Source organism: Ambystoma mexicanum, chromosome 3q (genome assembly GCF_040938575.1).
Source record: "Ambystoma mexicanum isolate Mex_15411 chromosome 3q, UKY_AmexF1_1, whole genome shotgun sequence".
NCBI classification, from domain to species: Eukaryota; Metazoa; Chordata; class Amphibia; order Caudata; family Ambystomatidae; genus Ambystoma; species Ambystoma mexicanum.
In genome coordinates this window covers 741,618,146-741,645,499 of record NC_090926.1, presented here as the reverse complement: position 1 = coordinate 741,645,499, position 27,354 = coordinate 741,618,146, and the positions used below count along the sequence as shown (strand labels likewise).

The following is a 27,354-nucleotide window of genomic DNA, read 5'->3' as shown; positions in this document are numbered from 1 at the left end:
CGATGACAGCGCTTCTGGGAGTGCCTCGAAGAGGCAGAAGGGTGGCGGGACCGAGACCCACTGGACTTCCGACGACGACGCAGGGAGTCGCCTCTCGAATCGTCTGTCGAAATCCCCTCAGACCTCGACTTCCGTGGCTTAGACACCTTACCTACCGATAACTTATTGCGCTCCCGCAAGGCTTTAGACATGAGCGACTGGCAGTCGACACAGTCATCCGTGTCATGGGCCTCCCCGAGGAACCAGAGGCAGGCGTCGTGCGAGTCCTTAACCGACATCTTGGACCCACAGTCCCTGCACTTCTTAAATCCCGGACGTGGGGTGGAAGACGAGGTAGACATCCTTCACGAAGAAGAAACTTCACAAAACAAACAGGTTCGAAGAACCGAGAAACAACAAACTCCAAAGAGTCAAAGCGTGCTGAGATCCCCGAAGCGAACACGTTCGCGGAAAAAATGGAATCGAGGCTACGGGCGTCCTACTTATAACATCCAGTGACGTCGGCCGTCGGAGGAGGTCCTCGAGGGCGGCGTATCAACGTAGGACGCAGAAAGATTTTCCGAAGCAGCACAGCTGTGGTGATTACTGTCATAGATATGGAATACGTCAGAGGACCCAATCCCCTCTAACTCACAATTATTCTGAAGCAGGTAAGTACTTTTGAACCCCCCCCCCCCAGTGCAATGTAGGTTAACCCCTTTACTAGAAGGTAAAGGGTCAACCCCTTTATATCAAAGATAAGGAATATGTCGGAGGAACATCCCATCGAAAGAACGTTACCAGTTTGGTAACTAGTTCTTCGAAGGGATTGTGTCCTCCGACGTACTCCTCATCTTTGATAGACTCCCATAGCAGTAGTATAAAGAGGAGGTGGGAATAGACTAAATATTTCCCTTTAAAGATGTACAGAATGCAACACTGCTTTCCCAACTCTTGTCTCATGGCTAGAGAAGGAATCCAGGCTGTAAAATATGATAAAAGTATGTGCGGACGACCATGTGGCAGCCGCACATATATCTTTAATTGGGACCCCTCTTTGGAGGGTCGAAGAGGCTGCCATACCCCTGGTTGAATGAGCCCTACGATGTTGAGGGGACTCTTTTCCTGCCAAATGATAGCATTCTAGAATGGTTAAAATTATCCACCTTGAAATGGTCTGTTTTGTGATTGGCAATCCTAATTTGTGCCCTGCATATCCTACAAACAATTGGTCTGCTTGCCTTACCCTAGCAAGTCTGCTAATATAAAAACTCAAGGCACGCCTTGGATCCAGCCTGTGTAAACTCTCGTCCTCTTTCCCTGGATGGGGAGGAGAATAGAACGAAAGTAAGGTTATTTTCTGAGTAATATGGAATTCAGAGACCACCTTTGGGAGAAAATTGGGCTTCACTTGTAAGAACCTTGTCTTTATGAAAGATTGTATGAGGAGGTTTGCAAGATAGAGCTTGTAATTCACTCACTCTCTTCTAGCAGAAGTTAAGGCCACTAGAAAGACTGTTTTAAGAGTGAGAAACTTTAGTGAACAAGAATAAAGTGGTTCAAAAGGAGTACCCATTAGAAACTTTAAGACTAGATTTAGGTCCCACAAAAGGAAGCTGAAAAAGTTTTGGTGGATAGACATTTGTTAATCCTTTCAGAAATTGGATTACTACGGGTAGTTTGAAATATGAAGGCTCCTCAGCAGTACGCTTAAAGATAGACGGCGCTGCGAGGTAGCCCTTGATTGTACCAATTTGAAGACCTGAATTTGCTAAGTAAAGCAAGAAAGATAACACCATTGGTGTATTGCATGAAAAGGGTTCAATATTCTTTTCTCTACACCAGCTGCAAAATGTGTTCCAACGGCAGCGGTATAAAGTCTTTGTTGCTGGTCTTCTAGCTGAAAGCAACATCTCCATGACGTCATACGGGAGATCCCAATCCTTGTAGCTCAACCTTTCAGAAACCAAGCGCGAAGGTTAAGGGTTCTGATGTCTGGATGGAGAAGCGGACCTCCCTTCTGCGAGAGAAGATCCTCTCTTTGAGGAAGACGAATCGGAGGACAGGTGGCCATGTCTAGAAGGTCCGGATACCACGTTCTTCTGGCCCAATCCGAAGGCAATTAGGATCATGGCTTTCCAGAATCTTCTCAACCTCCTGATCATTTGAGGAATGACAGGGACTGGAGGAAACGCGTACAGAAGTGGAAACTCCCAGTCCACTACGAACGCGTCCCCTAGAGCTCCTCTCGGGGGAAATTCCCTTGAACAAAACTAATCGCGCTTCCCGTTGATGCTGGTGGCGAACAGATCCACTTGAGGGGTTCCCCAAAGGGTGAAGATCTCTTGAAGGACTTCCTGAGCTAGCTCCTACTCGTGGGAGAATTGTCTGCCTGCTCAGAACGTCCGCCGTCAAGTTCTTCTCTCCGGCTAGGTGAACTGCCGATAGAGAGATTCCTTCTCGAATTGCCCAAAACCAGAGCTGCATTGCCTCTCTGCACAGTGGCAGTGATCCTACGCCTCCTCTTTTGTTGAGGTAGTGCATGGCCACCGTGTTGTCCCTCATTATCGGGACATTCATTCCCTGTACTGATGGCAGAAAAGCTTTCAGCGCTAGTCTGATTGCTCTCAGCTCCAACAGGTTGATGTGTCGTCTGGACTCCGATGGAGACCAACGACCGCTGATGGTCAAGTCGTTGGCATGGGCTTCCCACCCCGTGAATGAGGCATCCGTGACTACTGTTATCTCCGGCCATGGTTGCCAAAACTGTTCTTTCAAGATGTTCTCCCGACAGGCCCACCACTGAAGGTCTCGAGCTACTCTGTCCGGGACTTGTAGGAGATCTGACATTCTTCCTGAGAATTGCGACCACTGGGTTCTTAGTGCCCACTGGAGGGATCTCATTCTCAGGTGAGTCTCTGGCACTAGGAAGATGCAGGATGCCATGAGGCCTAGCAACCTCAAAAAGTCAAAGGCTGGTAGACGTTGGACATTTTGAAACTTGGTGACCATCTGTAGAATATCTTGAGCCCTCACCTCTGGTGGCAAGGCTTTTCCCAGGGAAGTGTCCAGGACTGCTCCAATGAACTGGAGTCTCTGTGATGGTATCATCTGAGACTTCTTTAACTTGAGGGAGAAGCCCAGCTTTTGAAGGAAGTGGCAGACAAAATCTAGCTGGATCTGAGCTTGTTCCAGAGATACTGCTCTGATCAACCAATCGTCCAGGTAGGGGTAGACGTGGATCCCTTCCCTCCTTAGACTTGCAGCCACTACCGACATTAGCTTGGTAAAGAAGCCTGTGGCGGCGGTCAGCCCAAATGGCAGAACTCGAAATTGATCGCGAGAGTTGCCAATTGCGAGCCTCAGGTATTTCCTGTGTTTGAGATGGATTGGCACATGGAAATAAGCATCCTGAAGGTCTAGAGATACCAACCAGTCCTGAAGCTGGAGGGGCTGAAGGATCTGAGAAAGGGTTACCATCTTGAACTTTTCTTTCCTGAGGAATTTGTTCAATTCTCGCAAGTCCAAGATGGGTCTCAGTCCTCCGTCCTTCTTTGGTACTAGGAAGTAGGGGGAATACCAACCCTGGTTCCTCTCCGCTACGGGTACCGGTTCTATGGCACCCTTCTCTAGCAGGTCTAAACTCTCCTGCATAAGGAGCGGGTCTGGAAGCTTCAAAGAGTTGTTCCCCGGTGGATGACTGAGGAGTGTGTAGGAAGGGCAGGCAGTAACCTTGGGCAACTGTCTCCAATGGCCAAGCATCTGACGTAATAGCCTGCCATTCTGCCAGATGTTGAGTTAACCTGCCCCCTACTGGTGTCTTGTGAGGGGAGACCTCAGAGGGGTTTAGAAGCAGCTGACGCAGATGCCGAGGGTAAAGTGGCACCTGCTACTGCGGCTTTTGTACCTTTGACCCGTCCACCACGGGTGAATCGTTTCTGACCCCTTTGAGCAGGCTGTCCTCTGCCTCTTCCGAATGCGGAGTAAAAGCGAAAGGACCTACCCCTCCAGGAAGCTCCTGAGGGGCGATTTGGAGTCTGCCGGATTGCAGCCCCAAGAGATTTCCAAATAAAGAAGTGCCATCAAACAGCATGTTCAGAAGTCTGGCTTGTACATCTGGAGCAAAACCAGACTTCCGCAAACATGCAAATCTGCGGATTGTGGTACTTGCCGCCATGGCCCTGCTGATGCTGTCCGCAGAATCAATGCCCTTTTGGAGGGACTCGCACATTGCATCCTTTCCATCCCTGATGATGTTTAAGAATGCATCCCTTTCTTCTCCTTCTGGGAGACAGTCAGCCGCAGATGAAGCACACTCCCAAAGTGTGTGGCTGAATCTTACTAGCATGCAAGTGGCGTTGATAGACTTAAACGCCATGCTACATGCCGAAAAGACTTTTTGACATGGCATCAAACCTTTTATCATCCCTGTCCTGTGGAATAGTAGGGTATGCCGACTTATTGTTAGATGAAGTCGCTGCTTGTACAACTAAAACCTCTGGAGTTGGATGCTTGCTCAGATGTTCAGGATCTGTACCTGATACTCTGTATTTAGCAGAAAGTTTTTTAATTTACTGCAGGGATAACTTCAGGAGTTTCCCAATTAGATATTTTTCTTTGCAGAGCAGTATGAAAAGGAACAACAGAATCCTCCTGTGGACCTTTATCTAAAATATCAGTAAGGTCATCCTGCTGAAAAGAAGGTGTAGGTGTAGTCCACCCCATGAATTCAATTATTCTGGCCATCAGAATCCTATAAGGAGTCTCAGCATGCTCTCCAGGGTCTGGTTTAGCAAACTCTACTTCTGGAGAAGTATCTAAACCACTTGCCTCATGTAGAGACTCTTGAAGGTCTTTTAACCTGTTCTCCTCAGAGATGAATTCCTCTGGCATGGGTATTGTAGTCCTTTGCAAACCAAAGGGTCTCCGATTGTCGGAATCCTCCCCTTCCTCATATATAGAGGACAAGGCTCTAAGATAGTCAGACCTAGGAAATGGTTTAAAACCCATTTCAAATGCAGAAGTAGCTAAAATTTGATGTCACTGCCTGAGAAAACGTTGAGGTAGTCGACGTGGACGTCATAGGATTCGACAATCCTGAAAAAGGCGTCAAAAAAGTTTGAAAAGACCTCAATGCACTCGAGGGGATCAGGATCCTACTCTGTCGTCGAGATTGTCGATGGCATCCTCGACGTCATGGTCGGAGCTTTCGACACCTCTAATGCCTGTGACGTAGTGACAGTTGTAGGTTTGTCTTTTATCGGCGTCCACAGTGGCGTCGATGAAACCGATTTATGCGTCGAAGGGCCCTTCGACAAAGGCGTCGATGACGCAGATTTGTGAGTTGAAGGAATCTTGGACGGCGGCGGCGATGACGCAGTCTTATTGCTTTTACTCGAGGGTTCATGACGATCGAGTACTTTCTCTCACCAGGTTCAACGACTCGCAGCGTTCTTATTTTTCGCGTCTTTCACCCAGGGTATCACCTTTATACGTCTCCGAGGGGGTCTAGGCCGCTTTCTCGAAGACGCTAAGCATTTTTTTACGGAATTCCTCCCACTTAGCCGGAGAGCTTTGTCTCGTGGGGTAGGTGACCCTTTCTGGGGAAGTAGAGGAAGAAGAAGGAGATCTACGACGCCTCTTCTTAGAGCGTTTTGATCTCGAAGACTGATGAGAATCGCTTCGAGATCTTGAACGGGAATGTTTTTGTCGACGAATGTCTCGACTCAGCCGAAGAAACTTTCGAGGGAGTAGAAGTTTTAAAATCCTTACCTCTTTCTAACTTCCCCTTATGCTCCTTCAAGGCTTTCGCCGTCATGGACATTCAGTATTCGCATTCCGAACAATGATGCTCCGATCCCAGGCACCGGATCTGTTAACGACATTTTCTTCCCACAGTCACGACATTTCTTGAAACCGGACCGTGGAGTCGATGGTTCGGATGAAGAAGCCATCGTTGTAATGGTGGTAATCTTCAAAGAATAAGAAGGTTTTTCTTAAGAAAGGAACCAAGCGTTATGTTTCCGAGGCCCACGAAGCGCGGAAAAACAGAACTGAGCAACGGACGCTGCACAAGTCTATTTATACTCATGATGACGTTGGCGCCGATACAGAGGCTGTCGAGGGACACCGACTCGAAGGACGCCGATGCGCAGCGCCCTCTACTGAAAAAATAATTCCGAGGCCAGCAAGCTGGAATGGATAACATCAAAGATAAGGAATACGTCAGAGGACACAATCCTTTCGAAGAGTTATTCAGGGAGCCAGGCCAGCCAATGTCGATTGAGCAAAAGTCTAGTGAGCTGAAGCACTTCTTGTAGGTAATTAAATTTCTTGCAATATGTTTTAGAAGTCTTGGTAGAAAAAGTAGAATCAATATAGGGCAACACGCTGGGAGGCTTATGAAAGGTAGAAGATACAAGCAACTCTACAGAAGTAACCAAGACAAATAACCGAGATCCATGCGCCTTCTCTCCGAGGGGAGGAAGGGTGTGTCGCATATGAATCTAAGCAGATACAAGCATTAGAAATACGATTACGGTGAGTAATGTATCCCTTCTGAGGCTTGTGGAATCCGCTTAGATCACATGCTGTGCATAGATTAGCGAGCAGTGTTAGGAGGTGGGATGTGAGAAGGTTCACGAGCGAATAAATGTCTTAGAACCGCTTGTCACACTTGTGTATCTGTCTTGGAATGAGGGTCAATGCAGTGGTGCTGAGTGAAAGTATGTATTGAGCTCCATGTAACTGCTTTGCAAATACTGTCTAAGGGGACATTTGCAATGAAAGCCAAAGTGGCTCCAGTACCTCTTGTGGAGTGGCCCTTGGCGTAAAAGGCAGAGTTTTTTCTGATAGGGAACAGCGCAGTTGGATACATCCAACTATCCACCTAGAGATGGCATTTTTAGAGATGAAATCTCCTTCTCTGCCTGGCGTTACGGAGACAAACAGTTGATCTGTCTTTCTTAGTGGTCTGGTCTTGTCTACGTAGTAGAGGACCGCTCTCCTCACATCTAGTGTGTGGAGTTTTATCTCAGCAGAGCTTTTGGGATCCTGGAAGAAAGCCAGTAACTCAATAGTCTGGTTTACATGGAATTTGGAGATTAATTTAAGTGAGAACCTAGGGTGAGTGCGTAAAACCAGTATGTCCTTATGTATAGTAAAGAAAGGATCCTGCACTGACAGAGCTTTGCACTGACTCTTCTGGAAGCGATGGCTACTAAGAAAAGCAGTTTTATAAGTCAGGTGTTTGAGACTATTGTGCATAGGCTTGAATGGGGGTCCCCATGAGCTTAGCGATACCACAGTAAGGTTCCCAACCTGGCGGTGGGTTAGAGATTGGAGGGTGGAGTCTCTTTAACCCTTCCATAAATGCTCTGATGACCGGTACCTTCCACCATAAGACTGTTATGGGAAGTGGTGTAGGCTGACTAACTCGCTAAAGATACATATGGCGGCTTGAACACTAACCCTGGATCCAGTAAGTGGAGCATATACGTTAGAATGTTAGATGGAGTACAATCGACGGGGTTGATTTGCTTATTCTGGCACCAAATTACGAATCGTTTCCATTTATCATAGTAACAGTGCCTAGTGTTTTTCTTTTAGTCTTTCAAGATATCCATGCATCTCTGTGGTAGATTGAGATGTCTGAACTCTATGACTTCATGAGCCATGCTGCCAAGTTCATCGAGTTGGGCTGAGGATGCACTGTTAGCCCCTCTTGCTGGGAGAGAAGGTTGTACTGGCACGAGAGTTTGATGGGAATCACACATTGCCATTTTGAGCAGATGTGGATATCACGGTTGTCTTGCCCACATAGGAGCAACTAGGATTAGCGTCATCGGTTTCTTGTGTAACTTGTTCACCACCTTCCTCATGAGAGGAGTCGGGGGGGGGGGGGGGGGGGAAGCAAACTTCCCTGACCAGTTCATCCATAGGGTGTTCCCCTTTAAGCCTGGCTGGGGGAACCTGGACGCGAAGTCTGGGCATTGACGATTTTCACTTGTGGCGAATAGGTCTATAGTGGGGAAACCTCACTGAGAGAAGAGGTCTCCTATGACCTCTTCGTTTGGTCGTCACTTGTGTTTCTCTGGGAGGGGATCTCTGCTCAGAGCATCTGCTAGCGAGTTGAGTTCCCCCGGAACATGTTGGGATGACAGGTAAATCTTCCGTTTGAGTGCCCATTTCCCAATTTGCTGGGCAAGCTTGGACAGAATTTGAGAACGCGTGCTCCCCTGTTTGTTGAAGTAGAACATTGCAGTTGTGCTGTTAGGATCTGCACTGACTGGTTGGATAGGAGGGGTTCGAATGCCCGAAGCGCTCTGAAGACTGCCAGAAGTTCTAGCAGATTGATGTGGTTCTGAGCCACCGTGTGAGACCAGAGACCCCGAGCTGTGTGGTGAAGGTAGTGAGCTCCCCACCCTGTCAGGGAGGAGTCTGTTTTGACAACAGACTGTATCTCTGGATCGTAGAAGTGTTTCCCCTTTGTAAGATTCTCTCTTGTCCACTAGCGAAGACTCTGTATTAGCGTTGGCCAAACAACCACTAGATCGTCCCACTGACCACTTGCCTGAGACCACTGTTTCGCCAACCAGTCCTGCATGGGTCACATGCGCAGGCGCGCGTCGGGAACCAGGTAAACGCCATCAGGCCTAGCAAACACATAGCTTTGCGCACCCTTATTTGGCGACCAGCCTGATAGAGGAATTTGCAGCAACAAATTTCGAATTTTTTCCTCTGATGGGAAGGCCAACTCCTCTTGGGTATTTAGGACAGCTCCTAGAAACTGTTTCGGAGGTGCTTGGCACCAGGCTTGACCTTTTCTCGCTGATTGAGAAGCCTAAATTGGAAGAGGAGGTCAATGGTTCTTTGGATGTTTAGTCTGCAAATTAGGGGGGGGGACACCCTGTAATGAGCCAGTCGTCCAGATAAGGGTACACTAGGTTTGCCTCCCTGCGTAGGTGCGCCGCCACCACCGCCAGTACCTTGGCGACTACCCTTGGAGCCGAGACTATTCTGAAGGGCAGCACCTTGAACTGGTAGTGCTGGTTGTCTATCTTGAAACGCAAGCCTCTTCTGTGTGCTGGGAACATGGAAATATGAAAATAGGCATCTTTCATATACAATGTTGCCATGTAATCCCCTTTTTTAGTAGAGGGATTACCTCTTGTAGTGTAGGCATGCAGAATTTTTGTGGCTTCACATTCTTGTTTGCAGGGCGCAAATCTAATACTGGGCGCATTGTTAGATCTTTTTTTGGCATAAGGAAGTAGGTTGAATAAATACCCCTGTTAACCTGGTTGACCAGGACGACTTCTATGGTGTCCTTTGCTAGCAGAACAGCAATCTCCTTGAGGAGGATCTTTTGATGTTCCAGCGAGTGTATTCTTTGTCGCGGAGGATGGTACTGGGGGCGCCCTAGCAACTATATGCAGTATCCTCCGGACACTGGACAGGACCCATCTGTCTGAAGTAATCCCCTCCCGTGCATGGGTGAAGGTGGAAATGTGCCCCCCTACTGAGGATGCATGGGAGGGGACCTGAAGCGGAACGTCACTGCTTGTTGGGTGGCGTACCACCTCTGGCAGGGCTGCCTCTACCCGTGTGATACCCCTGCGCAACCCTCTGGGATAGTCCTGTGAGGATTGGAAGTTACCCCATGAAGGTCCCTGGTTTTGGTAATAATTGGAACCCCTTTGAGAATTTTGGCCCCGAAAGCGGCGAAAATTGTTGTTATCCCTCGGTCCAGAGGGCTTGTTGATGAGTTGGCCAAGAGATTTCAGGGTCTCGTACTCATCTTTTGCCATTTTCAAAGCTTCCTCAACTGCCTTGCCGAATAGTACATTCGGCTCCGCAAGCATATCTATTAGGGTTGCTTGGGTTTCAGGTTTGAAACCAGACTGTCTAAGCCAAGCGTTACGCTTGATAACCGTGCCCTCGGCGATTGACCTCCCAGCATTGTCCGCTGCATCAAAGTTAGTCTTTAATATGCAGCCTGATCTCACTTCTGCTGCCACCCGAGCACAACTGGCTCTTTAAGGGGTCGGGTGCGGAGGAAACTAAGGCGGACACTTCCTCCAACTGATGGCAATTGTAGCTTGCCAAAAGGGTGGCAATGTTGGCAATTCTTGCCGGATATGCCGCAGAGGAGGCAATTTTCCTTCCCAAGCCATAGAGACGTTTGCTCTCCTTATCAGGAGGTGCTTCTGAGGAATCAAGCGGGGTGCCTGCCCTCTTCCTGGTGGTTGTCACGACCAGGGTATCAGGTTTTAATAGACCCCTAACGTACAGGGTATTGGAGGGCGTGGCACGGAACAATTTCTCGACCCGCAGATTAACCACTCGAGTGAGATTTGTGGTTTGCAGTGAGGGATCAATCCTGCGCTGGATGGACATTAGCAATGGGATAGCCTGACTAATAGCTTTCTTATCCCCTAGGATTTCCTCAGCGAAATCCCAGTCTTCCTGAACACTCTGCGTGTTAATACTGAAGTGTGCAGCTGCCTTAGCCAACACCTCCTTAAGGAGGGGTTGGTTGTCTACAAGAGAGTCCTGCACCGGGGCAGGGGGTCTTTAGAAACCGGGGAGTCAATGTAAGCTTCAGCTTCATCATCCTCCTCCTGGTCTTCGTCATCCCCATAAGGGTCACCCGCCTGGTCCTCAACATACTGAGGCTCCATCTCGTCACAATAGGAATCAGAGTGGGGAGGCTCCACCACAAAGGGGTCTGTGACTAAGCCCTGGAAAGGGGCATCTAAGCTGAGTTTCTCCACTCTTTAGAGCTAGGAATAATTACTGGTTCTGGTTACTCAGCAGTGGGAGGAATGAGTTTTGTTTTTGGGGTAGGTTCCGAAACTTTGGACTTCCCCGTTACCTTTGGGGCCTTATGCTTCTACCTATGAACATGGGGATCCGAAAAAGTCTTTCTGTTTATCTCCTCCCCCATGGCTACAGGAGTGTTTACCAGACTTTTTAGAGGCCTCCGAGTGGTCCAATGCAAGTTTCAGAGGCGGGATTTCGAATAAGGATGTCGAATCTCTGTTGTACGGTCCAACGCATCGCGTCTACCCTCTTGAGGGTGCTGGGCGGTATCGTCATCTGACGACTGGGCCTCAGGGACTGTTAAGGCGACACCTTTCTCAACCGAAGACCGTTGGGCCTTCCCATGAGGCGAACGGGAATGCCAAGATGACAAAGATTCATTGGACCGCTCTCGTGGTGTCGTCCGGTGCCGATCACTCAACGTGCGTGTCTAGTCACGGCCGGGGCGGTAGAATGTGTAGCGCTTTTGCAGCCGGGTATAGTCCCCACAACCTGCCCGCCGGCCAGTCCTTCAGGGTCAGAGGGCCTGCGCGCAGGAGTCCAAAGTCACCCCTTTGCCCTCGCCGTCCGATTCGGCGGCATTGCTGCCATCGGTGAATGTCCCCTCTACGTCCATGGCCTCTAGTTGATGGCGTAGTGGGCTCAGCGCTTATTTGAACGGTCTTTAAGGGTCTTCGGCTTGACAGATAGACTCATGGCGATCTCGTGGGAGACACAGATTGCACATAAGGTGCTTATCCACCCAGGGAAACTTCCTACTGCATTTAGGGCAGAATGTGAATGAGTACTCTTCATATGGTACAATAGGGCAGTGGGGCGAATATAATATATATATATATATGAACGGGGGGGGGAGAGAACAGAGCTTATATGACCACCCCCCCACTCTTCCTACTGTACTCCCCACTCTCCCTACTGTATAGAGCCGAGGCCAGAGGCCTTCCCAGGCCTGGAGCCCGTTGTGGCAGTCCTCGACAGTTGATTTCTCCGATCTTCACCGGCATCAGTCTTTCGGCGTACGGTGGAAGGGGGAAAGGAGAAGTATTCACGCTAATTGAACTATAAAACAGCTTCCGACTAGTATGGTGGAAAAATACAATATGCTGCATATTGTGCAACATTATCCTCTTTTTAAATTGATAACTTTACAATAAAAGTATGTTTTTTGTTAGGACCTTGTGCATTGAATATATGTAGCAGATTGGGACAGGAATTAAACAATACTAAATTGTTTCATTTGTGTTTTGAGTCCTCTCTTTTGTATATACCCAGTGTATGGTTGCCCAGACAGAGACTCTGTGGCATGAGCTAATGGGTTATCTGGGGTGTGTAACCAGTGTACAAATCCTGAGAGCTAATAGGTACCAGGTGTATGTAATTAAGATCAAGTGCCTAACCATGCCTGATCTTATTAGTGGGACATGTTTAATGTATTGCTTTGTTTAGTTTAGTTTATTATTTGTATAGCGCCACCTGGCCCTGGGGCACCCAGGCGCTTGTTATGGTTACAATGTTGGCAGAAAAAAAAAACAGTACAGAATAGGCTTTGCAGATAGTAACAATGTTCAGAAATATATACAGGTGGTTACAAAGAATTGAGAATATACATTTGTGTGGCTAACGTTAGTCTTAGGTGAGCGTTTGTGCTTCTTTGGCAAGTAGCCATGTTTTAGCTCTGTGTCTAAAGCAGTGAAAGGAAGGTTCGGATCTTGAGATCAACTGGAAGTGAGTTCCAGAGTTTTGCGGCGAGCACTGTGAAGCTTGTGCCGCCTGCTTTTTGGAGCTTAAATCTGGGGATATTTAAGCAATGTGTTTGGGCTGATCTGGTTGGGCGAGATGGGATGTGAAGCGTGAAGTTGTCAGAGAGGTATCTGGGTGCTTGGTTGGAACATTTGTGTGTGAGTGAAAGAGTTTTGTATTGGATTCTCTGTGGGATGGATAGCCAATGAGTGGAGCGTCTAGCGTCGGAGATGTGCTCGCGTTTGGATATATTCAGTGCTGATCTTAGTGCCCTATTTTGGATAACTTGGAGTTTGTTGATGTTCTTTTGGCTGGTGCCCAGGTAGAGAGCATTACAATAGTCTACTTTTGAGAGTACTAGTGCTCTGGCTAGTGTAGTGCAGTTGGAGGTTGAGAGGTAGGGTCTGCTGGCATTAATGAGCTTACTTGTGTAAGCGGAGGTGGAAGAGATGGCGTTGGTTTGTCTAGTCAGTGTAAGGGATGAGTCAAGGTAGATCCCCCGAGTTTTGACACTGTTGGAGACGGGGATATTATTGCCATCAATGGTGAATGACTGGTAAAGTTTGTCGAGGTTGTCTAGTCTGGGTTGAGAGCCTAGTAGAGCAGCTCAGTCTTGTCGTCATTGAAGAAGAGGCCGTGTTAAGCCATCCATTCTTGGATAATGGAATAGATTTTATTAAGTACATTGGTGTCGGTGGCGTAGTCTCCCGTTAGTGGGATGAGTATTTGGGTGTCATCAGCGTAATTTGTGTAGATGACACCCATCTGGTCTAATATGTCAAAGAGGGGTTTCGTGAACACATTGTATAATGTGGGGGAAACACAAGAACCTTGGGGGACACCGCAGGTGACAGGGGCCGGTTCAGCGGCAGCGATGGGAGCAAAGACCCTCATGGATCTGTTGCTAAGGAAGGACTGAATCCAGGCATTGGCCTTGTTAGAGAACTTGACTGCTGAGGTTAGATGTTTCCAAAGAATGTCGTGGTTTACCAGGTTGAAAGCGGCCGAAAGGTCGAGAAGGAGGGCTAGTTTGCCATTGTCTTTAAGATGGTCCATTTGTGTCTTAAGATCAATCAAGGCTGTCTCTGTGCCGCGTTTAGGTCGGAAACCTGATAGTCTTAGTCCTAGCAAGTTGTTTTTCTCTAGGTGATTCTGAATCAGCAAGTAGGCAGCTCGGTCAAGAATTTTTAGTAGGAAGGGAAAGGTAGTGATGGGTCTGTAGTTGGTGGGGATGCTAGGGTCTAACGTGGGTTTCTTGAGTAGAGGTAGGACCCAGGAATCTCAAGTTATTGGGTACTGTACTGGATGAGAATGATGCATTTATAAGATGTGATGAAAGGGGCAAGAAGTTTGGCTGCGTCTTTGATGACTGGAGCCAGGCAGATGTTGCCTTGACATTTGGAGGGTTTCAGAGAGTTTATTAAATGTTCAACCTCCTCGGTAGTGATGGTGGAGAATTCTATTAGGTTGTTATGGTCCGTTCGTGTAGAGTGGGTGGGATTATTGGAAAAAGTGAGGCTTTCTTTCTTAGATTCAATTTTGGATTGTAGCATAGCAATTTTGCCAAGGAGTGCTTCTTGTATGTTGGTGCACCAAGAGATGTCTTTGGTGCATGTGTCTGGAATGGGAGATGGGGACTCAAGGTCTCTCAGGATGTTGAACGGTTCTTTGGTGTTGGATTTGGCTTTACTAATTCTCTCGTTAATACATATTTTTTTTTTGTTTGGCCGATTGCTGATTTGTAGATGCTGGAGGCTAATGAGTAGAGTTTTATTGTTGGTGGAGGGCGACTGTTTCCAGGCTGATTCGGCTTGTCGTTTATTTTTGCGGAGGGTTTTTAGTTCAGGTGTGAACCAGGAGTTGAGGTGAGCACGTGGTTTGGATTTCCGTAGTTTGAGTGGTGCTACAGTGTTAATGGCCTTGGAATGGTTGTGTTATAAAGGTCTACTAGTACAGTGGGGTTGGTGATGGTAGGTGTGAAGTCGATGATGGGTTGGAGTAAAGGGATGAGTTTCTCAACTGTGATGTTCTTGCTGTTTCTTGTGAAAGTTGGTGGAGCGTTGGGAGGGGGTGCCGGTGTTTGTTTATCTATGTTGATGGTAAAGGTAATGAGGTGGTGGTCTGTCCAGGCGCAGGGTGTGTTGGATAGTATGGAGGTGTGGCAATTGAGGTCTGCTATCCAATCGAGGGTACAGCCTTTATTGTGTCTGGGTTGAGAGATGTGGTGGGTGAGTCCTAATTTTGAGATAGTGTTGGCGACTGCTTGCTTTGTCGTCTTTCTTGTCATTATAACCCAGGTTGAAGTCGCCTAGAATGAGTATCTGTGAATTGGGTTTGGTGTTGTTGGAGAGCAGGAGGGCCATGTCGTTGTTAAATGAGGACAAGGGGCCCGGTGGTCTGTAAATAAGGTGGATGGTGATAGTGCTTGTGCTAGTTGTGGATAGTTTGATAGTAAGTAGTTCGGCAGATGGCAGAGTTTGGTTAGATATGCGTCTTATGTTGAGGGAGATTCTTGCTATGAAGGCTACTCCTTTGGCTGTTTGTCTATCCATACGGTAAATAGTGTAGTCATTGGGGATGGCTAGAGCTAGAGTGGGACATGATGCTGCGTGGAGCCAGGCCTCAGTAATGGCTATGAAGTCTAGGTCATGTCGCAAGATGATGTCGGCGATGTCTAAGGCATGGGCGACTAGTGATCTTGGTTTGATTAGTGCGCCTTTGAAGGTTTTGATGGTGGGTTGGTGTGATTTTCTGTTGAGTGTGCGTGAGGATGGGGCATTGGGCTGCGGAGGCGATACTGTTGTGTATGTGTTAGGAGTGGCTATTTTGAGTTTGCTTTTGCTTGGGCCAGAGATTGTGAGAAGTGAGGTGGTGTGTGTTCTGGATCTGAGGCGGGTACGTCTCAGTATGCCTAGGCTAGGATAGGATAGGAGTTCTTGGTGGGATTGCAATGGATAGCGGCACGCGTGGCTTTTTGGGTAGTGCAGGCATCTTTGATGGGGTTGAATAGGTTCTGGCAGGACAGGAATGGGTTGAGGTTAGGTAGGAATGGGGTGGGCCATGGGATGGGATGGTGTCTAGGGCATGCTGGCCTGCTGAGGCCATTAGGGTGGGAGAGGAAGTACGATCCTGTGCAAGGTAGGTCTAGCGGTACTAGATAAAAAGGGAAACATGATTATAGTCCAGGCTAGCATAGCTATTTGGGTTAGGATTAGCAATACAATCTAGATGCATGCATCAAGTGGCAGGCACATTACAATCTAGACGTAAGTATCAATTAGCAGGCAAATTACAGTCTAGATACCAGTATCAGGTGACAGGCAAATTACAATCTAGATGCAAGTATGAGATGGCATTTTAATCCATTTTCAACTATCAAATGGCAAGACAGGTAGCAGGGTGAGGTACATGTAACAGTCAAATGGTAGGGTAGGTAGAGGGTGACTGACAGTCATAGGTGTTGGGGATGATTGTACAGCCAGTTGGAGCATTAGGCTGAGCAGTCCCAGGAGGAATGGGTGCATACAGGGGGGGGGGGGGGTGAGGGGGCAGGTTTAGTGAGCCATTTCCAGACAGTATGAGTACATTGCAAGCAGGGACTACTCACAGTTCGAGTTACACCTGTGATGTATGTTGCAGAGTTCGCTGGAAGAGATGTGGCGGCTGCTATGCACGAGTGGTAATCCTTTCACCTTCATAAATCAGCTCTGTGATACCCTGGGCATCACAGACGGGCACTGGATTGGTTAAACTCTCCATTCTGATCGGCCCTCCCAGGTTCAACAGGGCATCATTTTTCTCTCCTCCACCTCAGTATCTACCTGCAGAGTCCCTCAGGGCTCTATCCTCTGGCCGTGGCTTTTCAACATCTACCTTGCCCCTCTTGCCCACCTGATCATTACCTTCTCTCCTCATTTCCAGTTGTATGCCAATGATAAACAGCTCTCCTTTAAGCTTTCTTCCTCTACCTCCTCTCCTTCCTCTCCCATTCCAGATTGTCTGACTGCTATTCAGGCATGGTGTGCTGCCAACGGTTTCCGCCTTAATGCCAGTCAGACCGAGATCCTCCTCATTGGTACTCCTGCCCCCTCCTACTCTCTGGCAGTTCTCCTTGGACCCCTCTTCTGACCCTCATGTGAAGCACAAAACTTGTGTCATCTTCAACTCCTCTCTCTCTGCTTAGATCACATCGTTGACCTTGCCAAGAAGGCCCAGTATCAGCTTCCCTTCCTCAGAGACATTCTCCCTTTTGTCATCTTCACCTAGAAACACTGTCTGCAGAGCTCTGGTCCTCTCCACGATGGATTACTGCAACAGTTTCTTCCTCAATCTGCCCCTTTCCTCCCTCAACCCCCTTTTTACTAATATACAAAAGACTTATCCTTGGCCTCAAGCCCAGGGACTGCATCTCTCCAGCTCTGAAATTTCTCCACTGGCTCATGGTGGCTGCACGGCTCAAATTTAAGACCCTCTGCATCATCTACAAGCCTTTCCGGGGCCTAGGAACTCTCTACATCCAACATTCTCTCCCTAAATACCTCTGTGCTAGAGACCTTTGGTCCTCTAGCTCCAACTCTCTGCTGATCAGACGTTTCTCCAAGTTGAGGGTGGGGGGGGTTTGGGGTAGATCTTTCTTCGGTAGGTGCCTACCTCTGGAACGGCCTGCCAGCCCCTCAGACTTGAGCTGGATCTCCTTAAGCTCTGGAAAATTCTCAAGACTTTTTTTCTCTACCTCCTTCCCTCGCTGTTGTCCCCCTGCCGCTGCGACTGGTTGCCTGGCCCCTTATGAGTCTCACAGGAGGCCAGCCCTTCCTCGGTCAGTCTACCCTAGCAGCTCTATAACCCCTATAACTAGAACTTGCTATTGGGCACCCTTCCCCGAATAGCCACAGAGTCTGGTCCACCCCTGTCCTTGCACAAGTTTAACCCTTACCCCGATTCCTCTGACACTTGCCCTCTTGGGCTCCCCTTAGCAATTGCCCATCCCCTGGAGCCCCCCTCCCTCCCTCTTACACTTCTCCCCTTTTCCCCCTTCCTTATCCCATCGTACTGATCTGCCTCCTCCCCCTGCACTTCCCGTTACTGCACTTGCATGATCCAAATGTCACAAGCCCTAGTAGGACAGTTATTGTTAGTTTTCTCCTCTGCCCCCCTTCCCTTTGTCTTGTGGCGCCTGCAAACACTTTTTGCTGTATAGGCACTCTATTAGGGAGAATTCTCAGAAATGTGCTAATTCCCTCCACCTTAGAGACCCCAGCACTTTGTTGAATTTTGAGGACTAGATTTGTTTTAACCTGGAGAGTGTGAAACCCTTTTCCCCCACTATCGCATGTATTTTAATGTAATTTTCTGCACGGTTTCTTTTTGGTTATGGAGTCTAACCAACTCCATAGGTATCTTTTTCAATTGTGTCCTAAAGCACCTTCAGTACAGCGACACAGAGAAGTCTTCCACATTTCCCAAGGTTTAAATACCTTCTCTGGGATAAACTACTGTTTCTCAGAGCAGTAAAGTGAAATTGACTTTACTTAGCATTGTAACTTTCTAGACCCAGAACATATTATCTTACAATAGAGTGCTGAAGGGGTTACCTAGTATCCCCTTTGTCTAGTTTCTTATGTAACATATTTTATGTTACCCTTTCCTCACTGAATGGCTGGTGGCAGTGGTTTCATTTTGAACTACTGTGGTTTGCATTTACTGCAACCGTTTGGGGCTCCGGTAAAGCAACCGCGGGAGCCATCTTTTTCAAAATGGCACAGAGCCATCTGATAAAAATGGCATCTGGTCTTTTTTCGCCATGTCTTTGTGGAAAAAGGTCCTTCTAGAGAGTTTCTCTGCGCGCCAAACCAGTTTGGTCTCTTTGTTCAGTTCGCCTTTGGCAGGATTCACGAGTGAAGCCCGCCTCTTGCTCCAGGGTGTCTGGGGTATGCAGGAAGTGAGGGAGGTGCCCGAAACTCCTTGTGCTTAGTCTCCTAGGAGACCCAAATGCACTCTGTGGTGATTGGCTGGCTGTCTGTCTGGCAAGGACAGCCACCCTGCTGGCTGAGTGACAGCTAGGCTGGAATGAATGGGAGAGAACTGAATAAAAGGCGAGTCTTTTGGCTTGGAAGGCAGAGTGAACCACTGGACGAAGGAACCGAAGAAGATCTTGAAGAGTACACCTGCTGCAACTCCAGAACTGTTGGTTTGCCCAGTGAAGCCCTGCTGCAGCGCCAACTTGCCAAGTTTGTACCGACAGAGAAGTCCCTGCAAGGAAGACTTCTCCCTTTGAATTGGTGGGACTAATCAACTCCAAAGTAAGCCGCCTGGACATCCAACTCGGAGCTGGTTGAATTTCCTCAGAGTTGCTGCAGGAAAGCGAATAGCCAGGGAGAGGAACACCAGATTTTGTGTGCGTTGCTTTTAAGCTGGCCTAAAGCTTTTGGAAGATCCTCCGGAATCCCACGAAGCAGGACTGACCAAGCCTGAGCCCCCTCAGAATGCAGGACCCCAGAAGCAAGTAAAGTCCACCATGACAGCCAGGAACCGCATTGTTGCTATTTGCGGTAGTCGCAAGAAGCTGAAACGCCAAACAGCAACTGAAAGTGAAGTTTGCCGGTTGCAAGTTTTGACAGTCCCAGTGCATTGCAGGAGTCCCCCGACGTCCTCCCTCTTCTCCCCACGACTGAGACCCAGGAACAGTGAGATGTGCAGAGCTGCACAGGAACAGAAGTCATCAGGTGCATCTTTTCTTCTTTACCAAGGTACTGTAAAACAAGTCTAAGAGAACTTACCTCTTACTGTGAAGTGCTTGCAACTTCTGCAACTCATAAGTCTTATCAGCTTGTGGCCCTACATTTGATTCTTATTTTTATCAAAAAGACTGCTAAGAACTTGTGCAAAGACTTTTCCATTTACTTACCTGAAGTACTGCATCCTACACAAAGACTTTCGCCTATTGACTTTGGCTTAGCCTATCGAATTGTATGACTCTTCTAAGAGGATCTGAAAGTATTTGCCCTGCTTAAGAATATTGGTGATCTCTAATAACCTACGCCTTTTACCAACTTTTGAGAGTGTTCTGAATGCCAACAGTAAGATATTAATGTCCCCAGCACCATTGTTATTGAAGTCTCCTGTGGTTGTAGGTTGTGTCTGTGGGCCATCCCAAAAGGGTCTGGTGTACAGTATTGAAGTGTATTTGTGTTTTACTAGTATATGGCTCCCTTCTAAAGAAGGCTTTATAAATGAATGATAAATAATAACTGTTTATGCAAGAAACCTTGGGTTTAAGTTTATTTGAATACCTGTAAATAAATCTTTGTGCAACTCCACTACAGCTCACATTTCACCTATTGAGATAAGCCTGGCTGCTCAACACACTACCTAAACTGTGTATTACAAGCTTATACCGGAGGTTGGGTTGCCTACACCTGTAGTCATAGTTGCTTGTGTTCCCAGAGGGTACTGCATTCAAACTTTGCCTACCACACCCTACAAATGTTCAATACATAAAATGATAATCCTGAACTTTTGGGATTTGAGGAACTTTAGGTGTTGCATGTCTATAATGGGTCTCCAGCCTCCTAAATTCTTCCTTACCAGAAAATTATCTGGCGTAGACTCCAAAGCCGCTGAGGGACTGGTTCCATTGCCCCTTTGCTTACCATAGCTTGAACTGTTCCAAGTGTAGTTCTGGTCTCAGGAGGAATGGGAGGGCATTTGTCCTGGAATTCCAGAGCGTGCCCTGTTGAAGGACATCGAACACCCATTTGTCTGTGGAGATCTTTCGCCACTGATCGACAAATTGCGATAACCGGGCTCCCACGTGAAAAGTGGTGTGGCCTTGGTGGGTATGGCAGACAATCCATAGCTGGAGGCATGTCCCTCACCAAATCTGAGCCTTAAGGGAAAGAGGCAATGATTGGAGCCTGCGACAGGGGTCCAGGTGGTAAGGATATCCTGGGTGTGATAACCGGCAACAGTGACGGTCCTCAACAAGCCCCTTGGTTTGTTCAAAGCCGTGGCCGAAAGTCCAGTCTTCACAGACTAGGTCGAAGAAAAGGTACTAGTCGACGGGCGAGAGGCAATAATCTTGATGGATGAAGTCATTGACAAGGCTTGCGTCAATGAGGTGTCATTGGAGGATTTGCCTTGTGTTTGGCCTATGGCGTTAATGATTTTCTTGCAGACGGAACCAGCCCAACTGCCGGTAGGCTAGCCGTCGATGGAGCCGGTGACCATTCTCACTTCGATTTGAACCCTGCAGCGACCGTCGACTAAGGCGGCGTTCAAGCGTGCGACAATTTTGTCTATATTTTGGATCTTCACCAGGGAAAGAACCTCAACTTCTTTGTCAGAGGGAGCACACTCTTTGGGCTGGCCGGCCCTAAAAAAGGTAGAACTACACCCAGAGGTTACATCAGAGGCCTTCCTTTCCTCGATCCCTGCAACTAATGGCAGTCCTTCCAAGAGGAGAAGGCCTGGCAAATAGGGAATCTGTCCGCATCGTGGTCGGGATGTAGGTAGTAGAAGCACCGGACGTGTCCAGCTTTGATGAAGATGTTCTTCAGGCTGCAGTTCTCACAGGGCTAGACACTTTTCTTTGTGGCGTCTGTTATGGTGTTCAAGCAAAGGTCCTGTGGCGACCATGGGTTGGAGATCAGACTATGGACTAAGGATCTCTCCCTTGAGTGAAGAATCTAGAAACATTTTCTCAAAAATAGGCCAAAAATCATTATTTTTTTTTTAATGGAAAAAGTTGTCGGATTTCGGGAAGTGAAACACGAGGTCTCCCAACACAAGAAACATGCAGTAAAAATCTGAAGATGGCCAAAAGGGGTGGAGCTTAGAAGGAAGAGCATCATTGGCTGGGGAAGTGTGACCTAAAGTGACACTGATGAAGCGACAGCAGTTTAATTTTACAGAGGATTCCCAGCATGGCAGGTAATATTCATGAGCATGTGAATCCATGCAAGATCCCATACTCGATAATTGACACTTGTTAGGGAGAATTCTAATTTCTGTGCCAATTCCCTTCTACCTTACAGGCCTCCAGCTCTTTTGCTGGACTTTTAAATGTTTAGCCTCGATAGAGTGAGATTTTTTCCCCTACTACTCTCTCATGTATTTTTCTTTTATTTGAACACAGTGTTTCTTTCGTTTTTTTTTTGTCTGACAAACTCCATAGGCATCATTTATTTATTTGTATTTTAAAAGAGCTCACACATCCCAGGGGCATCGAGGTACTGTTACAGGAATAGGACTTAGTTGCGTATTTATAACGCGCTTAATACCCAGAGGTTTCGAAGCACGGACCCGGGGATCGAACCTGTGTTGCTTCGTGTCGTCTTGTTTCCAAGGCAAGCACGTTGCCGCCAAGCTATTCTCCCAGGACAATATTTTTGTATTGGGGACACAGCACCTTCAGTGCACTGAGTGCGAGTGTGTGTATCCATGTTAAACCTCTACAGCTCACATTGACCCCCTTTTCAGATAAGTCTGGCTGCTCAGTCACTCTACCAACTTGTGTACTACAGACCTATACCAAGGGTTGGGTTGCCGTTTGCCAAGAGGACAAGGCTGGTGTACTCTCCCACAAGGTTACTACATACAATCTTGCCCAACAACACTTACCCAACTTTACCCATAACAATGACTTACCCATGGACTTGGACCCATTATTTCCTATGGGAGAAAAACTTTCTCCGAACTTTTAAACTCTTGTGAAACTGCATACAAAGGGCCCTTTCCTCAACTTGGAAATGATTTCCGTGGGTCCATTACGCTTTGCACAACACACAGAATTTTTTGTTGGTATCGGATTTATTAGGGACTTTACAAAGAAACTGTCCTTTAGCCGATACAAATACAGTGCTTTACTGTACCCAACTTTGGTAATTTTGTTTCAACATCTTTCTAGGAGTGTACCGAGACCCTTTCGGTCTGGTTATCTAGGTGTTCTCAGTTTAAATGGTTTAATCCTTTCACCCCTTCTGGGTACCACACGTGTGTAGCAGTCATCTGTGTGTTATTATTTTGTACTAGATGTTGTGGGGGAATACTGTGGCTGTTCAAAAAGAAACAAATGTGCGTTCCCCATGTCTAGGGATCCTTTTTTCTGCCTACCCCTTAACACTAATGTATAGAATTGACCATCAGATATAGGTTTAGGAGTAGGAAGGTTCTGTCCTAAAGCCCTTTTTACTGGGAGTTATGATTAACCTAACTTACTTTAACAATTAGTTGCTCAGTGTGCAATACTATGATAAAGAGTGCATATACTGGTGTTCTGTAATTTCTTGAGTTACATCAACTGTACCTACTGCTCTGCTATGTCTAACAAGAATGTTAGAACTGAGCTTTAGTGTTACCCATTCGATAGATTGTTTCACACACCTCACCTGAAGATTGAGGAAAAAGCATGTTCTTCTCAAAGTTTGATTTACATTACAATGCATATGGAGAGGACACACAGATGTATGTTTCTGTAAATAACTCCTTTGATTCCCTTCAACACATTTTTGCCTGTGCACTAGAAATAAAAAGCTTGATGAAGTCTAATAAAAAGCAGCTGAATCTCTCAAAAAGAGGTCATTCTTCTTGTCCCCAAACATATTTTGAGTAATCCATATAAAATTGCCTCCCTCCTCTGCTGACTTTCCTACATCCTATGCACATCAGGTCAAACAATCTCGCCTGTATCTGGCAATCTAACCTGGACTGTAATCACCAGGTTAGCAAAACAGTGAAGTCCATCTTCTATCGTCGTCTCTTAGACATGCACACATCCAATTCCAAAATTAAACAAACTTTAAAGTCATATAACTGACAATTGTATTGAATGGAAAATAGAAAGTACACCAATTAATATGTACTGGATTGTTTTTTCACTATCTTACTAACAAACAATCACGGGCTGTCAGATGACAAGTATATTCTGAATTGTGCAGGCTGAATGGCTATCAGTTTCGTCCATGTTGAGGCTTTCTCAGGGCTTATGGTTCAAATGTGATTCAATGACAGCCCTAATAACCATTTCCTTGATACAAAGATTATACTGCTCACGGTTACGACGTGTATATAAAGCAATGTTAAGTATTTATGAAGATATTGTTGTCTCAAGGATTGTAATTAACGCCTTATAGGCCCTTTCTCCGTTACAGGGTGCACGTTTTCACTGGTGTTCTGTGTTGCACATTCATCTCGTATGCATTTGCACTCTCATATTCATATATGCTGCTTCTCTAGTGAGGGTCTGTGAATTGCAGGAAGGTTCCCAGTAGTGGGTCCTGTAATGACTGCTGCTCCAGGTTGTGGGCTCGGACTCAGACACTCAGCCATCCCAAATACGCTATATAGGTTTCTAAAATCAGTAAGTGTGTTGGAATTTTCATAAGTGAGGCGCAGATCTATAAAGGTATTACAAGCCCCCACCCCCCCCCCCCTTGTCCAACTCTCGTCTCAGACTTGTGCCACTGATCCGCTCCCTTGTCCCAGAGAATGATCGGCCAGTAGTCATTGCCTCACTGAAACTCTAAAATGGACTATGCTATTCTTACAGGGATCCCAACAAAAGGAAATCATCTACAAAAAGCAACAGTGAGACTGCAGTTTCAAGTCCCAAAATGTGCATCCATTTCTTTCCCTCACAAGGCACTTCACTGGCTGCCGGTACAACAGAGGATTATTTTCAAGACTCGCTGTCCTGTCTTTAAGTGCATTCATGGTCCTGCTTCTGCAGACCCTGCAGCTAAACATGTACCCTACCACCCTGTACGGTCACTATGATCCTCTGATCAACACCCTTTAGTTGTGCCACCATCTTACTTTGTGAATAGAGGCGATTGGTTGTGAACCCTCGTATCAGGAACTCACTTCCCAATGGTTTTTGCAAAATCTATTCCTACTTAATATTTCAGAAAAGTCTGAAACCCCATCTATTTCAATCATTTTAAAAATGCAGTTCCTGTGCCCTTTTATATTGTATATGGCCTGTGCCCAGATACAGTTCGTTCTGTTTGGTTTTTCCCCCCATGTCTGAGTGCATATGCAGGTGATAAAATCAAAAGTTACGCGCATTTACAGTACGAGGTTATTAGAGCAGATGTACTAAACAATGGATAGCTAGCCATTTGAAAGACAATGCTAGCTCCATTTACAAGTGATTCTTGTAAATGACACTCGCTCTGGGATTGTCCTTAAAGCTTCTGGTGCAACATTAAGCTTTTCACATGTTTGCACACTCTTCCCTCTGCCCTCGAGCTTTAAGGTGTATACATCAACCTAAAAATCTCAACTCTGTTTTCATTGTGTGTAATCAAGGTCATGAACTAGAGCTTGGCATACGTTTTTTTACTATATTCATTCACCTTAAAGTCAACTAATAAGAGGTGGTCAAAAACTGGGGAGGGACCTCAACCAGATAGAAAGAAAAAACAGAAAATCAAATCACAAAACATTACCTCTTAGCAGCGTCCGGAGACTTTGCCACAATAACTGCATTCCGGTAATCAGGAATCTGGAAATGTAGAAATCGGTGAAGAAAGGCTTAAGGTGAGTGCTAAACAATGCCTTCATAGCATGCCAGTCTTAAGTATAGATTCATAACTGAAGCTGCAAATTAAAGTCGAACAGTAGCATGTGCCTTACAACTATGCTTCCACAACAAACCCAGTTAACTTCCACCCACTCCATCTACAACCAGCTCCCCTGATTCCCCCCCCCCACTTCCCCCAATACATTTTAATGAAATAATGGAAGAACCTCACTTCTTCTTGAATGTACTGCAACATCAACGGTGAGGCCCTCAAGTTATCGACAGGGAAGCTGAAAAAGCCCTGTATTTCCTTCTGGTGCAGATCCATGGTAATAAGATGAGTCAACCCTTAAAACAACAAAAATGCAAAGTCAGTATGTCAGAGAAGACAACTGCACACATGCAAGCGAAGGAACTAGTTACTTACCTTTAACTGTTGTTCTCCAGCATGGGTCTGGCAAGGATTTAAATGCTCATGAATATTCCCCGTCAGGCCGGTAATCCTAAGTAAAAGAAAAACAGTTCAACTTTCGTTTACAAACCGACCACTGGACAAAGGAACTGAAGAAGAACTTGAAGAGTACGGCTGCTGCAACTCCTGGATCGTTGGTTTGCCCGGTTAAGCCCTGCTGCAGTGCCGAAATGCCAAGTTCGCATCGACAGAGAAGCCCCTGCAAGGACTTCTCCCCTTGAGTTGGTGGGACCAATCAACTCCAAAGTAAGCCACCTAGACATCCATCTCAGAGCTGGTTGAATTTCCACAGAGTTGCTGCTGGAATCCGTAGAGCCAGGGAGAGGAACACCAGTTTGTGTGCATTGCTTTTAAGTTGGCCAAGAGCTCCAGGAAGATCCTCTGGACTCCCAGGAAGCATGACTAGCCGAGCCTGAGCCACCTCAGAGTGCGGGACCCTAGAAGCAAGGAAAGTCCCTCTCGATAGCCAGGAACTGCAGTGTTGCTATTTGCGGTAGACGTGAAGAGCTGAAACACTGAACAGCAACTGAAAGTGAAGCTTGCCAGTTGCATGTTTTGACAGTCCCAGTGCAGGAGTCCCCCGACGTCCTCCCTCGTGTCCCCATGACTCAGGGCCAGGCACAGTGAGATCTGCAGAGCTGCACAAGAACAGGAGTCATCTGCTATATCTTTTCTTCATTTTAAAAAGGTACTGTACAAAGTCTAAGAGAACTTACCTCTTGCTGTAGAGTTTCTTGCATCTTCTACTACTCACAAGTCTAACAGCTTGTGGCCCCACATTGATTCATCTTTTTCTTCAAAGACCTCTGAAACATTGAGCAAATACTTTTCTCCTTACCTTCAAAGAGGTGCTTCAGCCCATATAGACTCTTGCCTATTGACTTTGGCTTAGCCTGTTTTAACTGAATGACTCTTATTGGGGATCTGAAAGTATTTGCAGGCTTAAGAATTATTTGTGGTACCTTGTTTGCTCTAATAATCTTTTCCTTTTTGCTTGCTCTTAATTCTGAATGCCAACAGGAATATATTAATGTCAACAGCACCCTAGCAATTGAAGTCACCTGTGGGTGTAGGTCTCTGCTGTACGCCATCCCAAATGGGTATTTACTGATTCTGAACTAAGGGATTGTACAATTTTGAAGTACATTTGCGTGGTGCTTACATTAACTGACTGGTAAATAAATTAATAATTGTTTTATCAGGAAACCCTTGGTGTAAGTGTTTGCTTGGATACTTGTCACTGAAACTCTGTGCAACTCCCCTAGAGTTCACATTTGCCCCCTTTTGAGATACGCCTGGCTACTCGTCCACACTACCAACCTGTTTAGTACAGACTTCTACCAAAGGTTGGGTTACTACTACCAGGTGGTCAGGGTTGTTGTAGTGCACCCTAAGGGTACTGCATACAATATTGCCTAACAGTTGTTATTGGCTAAGTCGGGGCTGGCGCACACCTCCATCTGGTGGCTATCTCTCGCTACACCAGGTCTCCAAGACGGTCTTCTCTTTGGTCACACCGTCTAGTGAGGGAGTTCATTAAAGGATTGTTCCGATCGTTCCCGCCGGTGTAGGCTCCTGCCCCGGCGTGGGAACTCAACTTTGTGCTGACTAGGCTCATGGGGGGCCCCCCTTCGAGCCTATGCATCAAGCTCATATCAAGTTTCTTTCTTGGAAGACCGCTTTCCTCGTGGCCATCACCTCTGCCAGGAGAGTGGGTGAGATCCAGGCCCTATCCTGCAAGTGGCCCCATTTGACTTTCCACGAGACAAGGGTGGTGCTGCGGACGCACCCCTCTTTCATTTCCAAGGTTCTGTCGGAA

At 46.9% G+C, this 27,354-nt stretch overlaps 1 protein-coding gene across 7 annotated transcripts in view; it reads right to left on the bottom strand.

Annotated features, from left to right (window-relative positions):
• Positions 1–27,354, bottom strand: part of PRPSAP1 (phosphoribosyl pyrophosphate synthetase associated protein 1) — a 747,041-nt gene that overhangs the window by 321,518 nt on the left and 398,169 nt on the right. For all 7 annotated transcript variants that reach the window (XM_069654689.1, XM_069654687.1, XM_069654690.1 and 4 more), the window contains 2 exons: positions 25,296–25,411; positions 24,990–25,045 (listed from right to left, as the gene is read on the bottom strand). In XM_069654689.1, the coding sequence (XP_069510790.1) occupies positions 24,990–25,045; positions 25,296–25,411 (172 nt within the window). The remainder of the gene's footprint in view (positions 1–24,989; positions 25,046–25,295; positions 25,412–27,354) is intronic.